Source organism: Sipha flava, unplaced genomic scaffold, assembly GCF_003268045.1.
Source record: "Sipha flava isolate LNK unplaced genomic scaffold, YSA_version1 293_pilon_pilon, whole genome shotgun sequence".
Lineage (NCBI taxonomy): Eukaryota > Metazoa > Arthropoda > Insecta > Hemiptera > Aphididae > Sipha > Sipha flava.
Window position 1 is genome coordinate 500,722 of NW_020272964.1, and position 8,418 is coordinate 509,139.

Genomic DNA, 8,418 nt, shown 5'->3' on the forward strand with positions numbered 1-8,418 from the left:
CTACATTTCGTAAATGGTGTCGTTTTTTTGTAATTTTTCATCGGTTTTTGCAATTATTGGGAAAACGATTGAGAAATATAAAATGAACTAATACAACATTTGCTATCGAAAAACACCCCTGATGTTGTTGATAGGATCAATTTTACTAAGAAAAACGTGTCCTCATTCATAAAAAAATAAAAATATATATATGTAAAAAAAATAAATATTTATAATTGTGTAGAGTTCATGGGGAGTTAAACCCACATCCTTGAATATAAATATATACATAAAAGGGTAATATATAAATAAATATAATATACTAAATGTCTATACGCATAATTCGAGCATAAAGCGATTTACTAAATAGCGCAGAAATAAAATAAAATAATTTGTACAAAAAAGAAAAAAAATGAAGATGACAAAAAAACGTATGATAATATATTTTATTTTATAAATGGACATTTACATCATAATTACTAAATTACACACAATTCACTTTGAACATCACGAGCCGCCACTGTTATAGGTACGAGTAGAATGGTGTGCCCTATTTATTTTAATCATTGGTTTTATAATATCAAATCAATACTTAAATCAAATTTAAGAATAAGTTATTATGAAATAGGTACCTATTTAAACTTAACTAAGCAGGGAAGTGTACATTACAACACAGTTTAATACATTTTTGAACAGCATGGAATAAAACTTACAAAATGTATTTCGGATGCAGAAAATTCAAAGTTGTCTGGCTCCACTCAGTAGACGTGAAATTCTGTACCAAAACACCTAACAAATTTATGCACACTAAATTTGAACAGTAAACATACATAAGTGCCGTTGTTTTGTTGTACATACACTCATTCAGACAATAAATAGTATAACATAGATAATGACGAAAAATCAAAATAACTTGGAATGCGCTACTTTAATATGGTAAAGTAATACATAGAAGTCAATGTTACGCTTTATCATTATCAGACTGTTTTCCGGGTACTACCAACTTGGTGTTTAAAAATAAATCATATAACGACTCAAAGGTTTATAGTTTTCTACCAAATCATTGATTAAAAACACATGTATATTTAATCAAAGCCTACATACTAATATATTTGTACATTCTCTGGATGTCCCAATCCCATACTGCTGCCACTTAACATCTTGACGTACTCATTTTATAGACCAAATAATATAAATATAAACCTATATTTTTTTTTCAAGTTGATAATTTTTTCATACATTTCTTAAACCGAAGGTCAAAATAAAAATATATTTTTAAAGTGTTCCGGCATCCGGATGCCCCCAAACATCTACTACCAGGGGCAATTGCCCTTAAAACCCTCTGTCAAATCCGGCTCTGATCAAGACTATTAAATATATTAATCTTTATTTATTTATATTATATAAATTTACATTTATAATACATTATAAGTTGTATTATATATAATATATATTATAATAATATTAAATTATACCACAATCGGTTAATCTTCATTCCGTAAAATTTATAAACAGCATCTCCGACGCTTACGAATTAGGTTTTCAAAAAGTCTTTATATGGTACATCTATACATAGTAATTTAAATTGCAATAAATGTATGTCGATAAAATAAGTTTGGTTTGACAAAATGTCTAAGTCAAAGAAATTTTGACAAAAACAAACGTTTAAAGGAATTCCGATTGAATTATATAACAGACTTGGGTTGTTATATTTTATTGAATAAATATACTAGAATTAAAAAAGAAATTTCATAATTTAGAAATATTTGTGTTGTTGATTCGGAAATATTGATTTGGGCCAAGTTGAAAACATTTAACTATTTATCCGTATTTTTCAGTGTATGGTCACTATAAACCATACAATATGAAATAATAATAATTATAAATAAAAATTGTTTTTATAAAACGTATGTTTAAATAAAACACATGGCCTTATAAGGTCTTTGATAGAAAATCGCAACGCTCTTTCCAAATAATCGGTTACTAAGTGATATTATATTCATATTTGTATCCCGTATACAGTCGTATTCACTCTGCTCCTGATACGAGAGTTTTTATATCGACGTTGATATTTATCCAGGACGCTGTGCTCTGTGACATTGACGTTTAACTTCGATTCGTGTTTACTTGATCAGGTGTCTTCTGAAGTTCGTTAACGATCATCGACCATTCTCCGTGTTGTACAGCATTATTATTTCTAACGATATCGTTATAATTGTTATTATTATTATCATAATAATTCTTTGCTTGCAATCGTTTTCTTTTTTTTTTTTTTTTCAATCGCCGTCACCATTTGATCGCGATCTTCCGACAATGATTCGTGGTCTGCTGATCAACGCGTTGGCCGACATCACCGGGTGCGTGGCGGCCGTGCTCGTGGGCCAGCCGCTAGACACGGTCAAGGTGAAGATGCAGCTGTTCCCCAAAAATTATAGCGGCATGTTTTCGTGCCTGAGGAAAACGGTGAAAACTCAACACGTCCGTGGTCTGTACGCGGGCACCGGGCCTGCGTTGATGTCCTGCTGCGCCAACAACACTATCCTGTTCGGCGCATACAGTCGGTGCCAGCTGGCGATCGCCTCGTTAAAGGGCTGCGGCGCAGAGGATCTAAACTGGACGGAGAATGCCGTAGCTGGTGGAGCCTCGTCGGTATGCCGAACAGGGGGTTTCACAGCAGAGTTTCGTCTAATACCGTCCCGGCCAAACCATTCACTCGACCCGCACCCTTTAAACTGCTATTCTAAAACACTTTAAAACACTCGTACAAAACATTCCTTTCACGTAAATGTTATTTCGTTCTCTCTCGCACATTCGAGCCGCTTGAACCCTGTGCACCAGTGGCGTGCGTAGGAATTTGGTATTGGGAGAGGGATATCATAAATAAAAATGTATTATTTTCAATTTTTATTATTATACATAAAAATGCAATCAAGGCGGAATTCATCCTTCTGGATTTTACATTAAATTCATCAGTTATTTGTTCTGAAGATAATGGAATATCTCGATATATGTTCATTTACGCCAATCCGTGACTGCCCCGCCGTATTTCTTAAATACGCTTTTAAAAGTTTAAGGCTCAAAAAAAAAAAAAAACCTATGGAAGGATATTCCATCATCCCCCCCTGCTCACGCCACTACGATGCACCGGCGGTCGGTGATCTGACGCACGCATTTCTCAACACTCTCGACTCACTTTTCTCAACAATAAATAACGACCGCGTTTGCGATTTCAGTTGTTTCCGTCGCTAATGCTGTGCCCGATTGAGCTGGTAAAAATACGCATGCAGGGCTATGGTTACGCGCAGGACGACACAGAAAAGCCGACGAAGTTGTCCGCGAGAACGATGGTCAGAGAAATTTGGAAGAAGAACGGCTTCAAGGGGTTCTACCGTGGGCTGTGGGCGACGATGGCACGCGAGAGCGTGGGTTCAGCGGCGTTTTTCGGCACGTATGAGTTGACTCGCGGGCTGCTGACACCGGCCGACAAGCGCAAGGAGGATCTGAACGTGGTGGCCACCATGGCAGTCGGAGCTCTGTCCAGCGTGACCATGTTGTTGCCGTCCTATCCGATGGATGTGATCAAGTCTCGGGTGCAGATGTCCGAAAAGGGCGTCAATGGTGGGTATCGGGCAGTCTGGAATACCATCGGCAGTCTCCGGACGCTCTACTCTGGCCTGTGGCCGACCCTCGCGAAATCCGTCCTCGTCAGCGGCATGTTCCTGTTCGCAGCGGAGATCACGAAACGGTTTTTATCCAAACTGTTCGCGCCCAATCGACCGACGGTCGATTCGCCATTCGAGTCCGGTCCACTGGACGAATGATAATTTCGCTCGGGAGGTAATAAATTCCAATGTTGTATTCCATTGGTATCGTAGAAAATGTTAGGTTTCTTATTCGAGAAAAGCCTACGTTAAACCTCATTTTCGTTAGATGTATTTACTTTACATGGTTTCATTCGGATAGATCTATAAAATCTCGTAAATTACACTAATCATTATTGTTTTTATTATTTACTCATATTTTTTAAACAGTATATTACTTATCAAATTCTAGCCCTTTATCAGTAAGACTGTTACGAATATTTTTGTAATCAAACCATATTTATTATTTTTTAAAAAGCTTTCGAAACACTTTTTCCACCTTTTTTTAAGTGGTTCAGTCCAAGCAATTTTAGAAAAAGTAACAGTTACAACTAGCATATAAGAATATCGTTTATTTTCTTTTTTATAATTTTTCTTTATAATTAAATCAGCATTCCATAAATCATCAATACCACTGGTAATTATTTTTATTTTGGAAATCGATTCCTTATAGGATTATTAAGTTATTGTGTTATAGGAATTTTATCTATATCTTTATTTTTATATTTTATATTTTACTTCATCTTGAGAAGGTTATATAAATTAACTTTTTTTCATTTATTCTACATTTAATTCACTTTGTTGAAATTCTCCATCTACAATTATTAGTTAATACTTTCTAGATTTATATTTTTTTGTTATTTTGTTACATTTGGGACAATATATATTTTAATTTTTCAAAAATATTAATAATGCACTTTTTTAAATTATTCTGATTAAGAATTCTTCAATCTTAATCTTTCCTGCTCCAGAAATTATACCCTCTTTATTTTTCTTTATATATCCACCCACTAAAGCATCATCATCCGAATTTTTAACATAATGCCAAATTGTCTTAATAAAATTATTATATTTAACAGAATCGGATGATTTAACATATTCCATTTCTTTAATACATTTTACGGTGTATAGAATCTGTTTCTATTAATATATCTATATATTTTTTAAAATTTCCATCTGTCTGTGGAAATATAAATTTATTATCTTTATTTTAGAATACATATTTTTTTTAATAAATTCCGTATTTTTTTTCTCCTTTTATATTTTTTTGTTTATGATGTTATCATCATAATAAAATTGTATCAGATATTTTCCAATTTCATGAGTTTCTTTCTGAGTATTATCTTTTTTATAAATCCAAACAATAAATGAAAAATATATTATCTTCGTTGACCTTAATTTATCAACAGCAATCGGACCTAAATTTATTATTTGAGTTTATGGAGCATAACTTGTTGGATTTTGGGTTCTAAAACTTGGTAACTCCATCAAATTTGTTGGAGTTTGAGGAGTATAACATGCTGTTTTAGTAGATATTATTACTTTTTGTAAATCATTGTCTGTTTGATTGGAACATTTTCTACATTTTTTTGTAATGGCTTTACATTTTATAATTTATTATTTCATTGATGATTTCCTTTTGAACTATGTTTTTAAACATTTTCTTTAATGTTTCTCATTCTTGTAATACTTGATTAGTCTCTGTTACACAATAAATTATTTTAGGATAAAAATTATTATTTGTCTTAGAAATTGAGTTATCTATTAAGTTTTCCCTTTTTTCGTTTCTTTCCTAGTTATACAATTTCAAATATTTTCAATATCTGTCATTTATAATATGATTTTTTATTTTTTTATTTAACAATCGATTTTTTTATAAAATGCAGCATGATCATGAGAGCAGCTTTTTAAAAAATCAATAAGAAATTAAGAAATTTAGTAATACGCAATATATAAAAACACAATACGTAAAAATACGTAAACATAAAACATGAAACGTAAAACGCAAAACATAAACGTTAATATAGAACTTTTTCTAGATTTTTATATAATCAATCATTCTGTATATTTAATAAAATTAAGCCAAATTAATTTTTCTAGCAATTCACACAAAATGTTTTAAAACTCTTTATATTTATAAAATTATTCAAAATCTTTTCAATGTAGTGATTTTATTTTTTTAAAGCAACTAAATATTTTAAATTTATTTCTTGTTACTTGTAAATCTACTAAACTAAAAAATATTTTATTATTTAAAACAGTAGAGAAAACAATCATAAACTAAATTATGTGAAAAATAGTTAAAATATTAGTTTTACAGAAATTAACATAACTGTGCCAGTAATGGTACATAAATACTAATGTATATATATTTACGCTGTCACATCGTAATCGACGAAGTGATGTTAATAAGTGTTAAAAAATCTAGAAAAGTGTGAACATTTTATATATTATATCGCTGACGTCTTGATCCCGCGCTCCATCGATTCTTTAAGCTAGAAACACATGACTACGAATCACACGTGCTCTCGCAGATAGATTTGTCAATGTTTATAATAATAAATTATACAGTCTATCACAGTGAAAAATAATGAGAAAGGAGGAGAAATAAAGATAAATATAGAGAGAGGGAGCGAAAAAGAGAGTGAGAAAAACTATGAATACTAAAACCATGATTACATACTATCTGATATATAAATATATGTATATTGCTTTGTAAAAAATAATATAAACAAAGTAAAAGCTTTGGTAGTACTCGATATTTGTAATACTGAACTTTGTGGTTAATAATTCGTGTCTTTCGTCGGATTATTTATAATTCGATGGAAATTCTACTGCAAACACGTTGTATATTTATATCGTGTATTTTATGCGTTTATATTTTCGGGGGGGGGGGGTACCACTCAAGACCATGGCATTATGCCATCACCACTATTAACACGCGTCATACAGTGGTATGCATCTCATTAAAATTTGTGGATTAAACTATTACCGTAGGAAGGTTTAACGAGAATGTGAATGTTCACGTAATTGAAAAAAAAATTGTAATTTTAACAATTTACTCTTTTAACAATCAAGCTTAAGATATAAACTTTTCTATCTAATACTTAAGATAAATAGTCCCGATGTTTTAATCTTTCAAAATAAATATGATTCATAACTTGCCTTAGTATTTCTCGTGATTTTTTTCAGGGACTAGTCACAGTGCTGAAAAAATAACTGTACTATATGAAATTCAAGGTACAGCGATTGGTTTGATTTTTTTTAAAAAAAAAAATGGTGAATTTAAAAACTGATTGCAATACATTTATGTTCAGCATCCCCTTGAAATTATTGCACAATCGTATGAAATATTAACTAGGTATTAATATATGCAAGGTAAATTATATTGTTCGGACCACTGTGCGCGCCGTCATTCGGTTACGAAAACGATTGTAAAAAAAATAAAATAATATTTTAATAAAAGTAACATTATTGGTCTGCCACAGTAGCGGTATAATTTGTGGTAGAATTTAATCATCGCCGTAACAATATGATACTGTATAATTTAATATATCATATACAACTACTACGTGCGGCTGTTGACAGCAGCCTAGTATTGATACACACACACACACACACATGTATACCTGTGTGCGTATTATATATTATACTTTATAGCGCAAGAAACAATAAATTTCCATCAAGCGTTGACGTTTACCACGTGTAATTAAGACAGATATAAAAAACAGCGGCAACAACGTGCTGCGCGCTTACACCAAACAAATTCCGCAACTCGTCAAATGCAAATTGAATTACTATGCGCATCTTTTTAGTTTTTTTTAGTTTTTTTGTTTATTTTTTTCATCCTTTAATCGCATTATTTGTTGTTGTTTGCTCCTCACCTCTTCCCCATGAGTTAATATTATCCAGCCAATTCCGTTAGAATGATAACACAATAACGACTGGTAGTAAATCGCAAGAGCAGATGACTGGAGCGACATGTGCAGGTATATTCCCGGTGCCTTATTGGTCAGGTAAAAATATTTTTAAGCAGGTCTTATTCTAACGGGCAGTACGGCCCAAATTGGATAGTAGGAAAAATCAAAAGGGCAGTTGCCTTTATGAATATAGACACCTTACAAAAATATAATTTTCCTTTTAAAATGATTAAATTTCTACTAAGTATTTTAAATGTGTGTAATTTATAAACCTAACCTAGTATTTAATAATTATTATGTAACTACAATATTTGTTACTTTGATGATCGATTAATCTAGGAAATTTAAATTTAAATAGTGGTATACGTATAACGGAAAAGATTCGTTTAATTATTTAATATCTTACCACGAGATGGTGAAAATTCTAAAATATCAAAATACAATTTATTTGGGGAGGGAGTAAGTATTATAATTCAAATAAAACAAACTTTTCAGGGTGTTTTGGCAGTAGGTAAAGATCCTTAGAATAAGCCCTGTTGTTAAGTACTACAATCAACGCGAGTACGTGTTGAAAAAATACAATCCGACCAACGGCTGCCTGCCAGCTACGTAATACCGTGATATCGCACACAGGTACGGGTGACGATGATGGCGATTACGAGTTATCACCGTGCACGGGAAATCAATCGCCATTTTCCATTCGGCAAGACCGATTTTGAAATGTGCCCACGACAGATTTCTCATCTCCTTCCCGATGCCGTTGTTAGCAGGTAGGCGATTTGGGCGAACTTGTCAAGTTAGAACGGTTAGACGTGTTTCGAGTGCAAGGGAATCGTGCCCCTTTTGGCTGGGGCCTAGCTTGCGACGGCTCTGCTCTA

At 32.4% G+C, this 8,418-nt stretch overlaps 2 protein-coding genes across 2 annotated transcripts; both read left to right on the forward strand.

Moving 5' to 3' along the window:
• Positions 1-2,292: 2,292 nt before the first annotated feature.
• Positions 2,293-2,733, forward strand: LOC112685843 (mitochondrial ornithine transporter 2-like). The gene has a single exon (XM_025557868.1). It carries the CDS (start codon positions 2,293-2,295, stop codon positions 2,731-2,733), a length of 441 nt encoding a protein of 146 aa, XP_025413653.1.
• A 590-nt stretch (positions 2,734-3,323) lies between these two features.
• Positions 3,324-3,800, forward strand: LOC112685844 (mitochondrial ornithine transporter 1-like). The gene has a single exon (XM_025557869.1). It carries the CDS (start codon positions 3,324-3,326, stop codon positions 3,798-3,800), a length of 477 nt encoding a protein of 158 aa, XP_025413654.1.
• Positions 3,801-8,418: the final 4,618 nt, after the last annotated feature.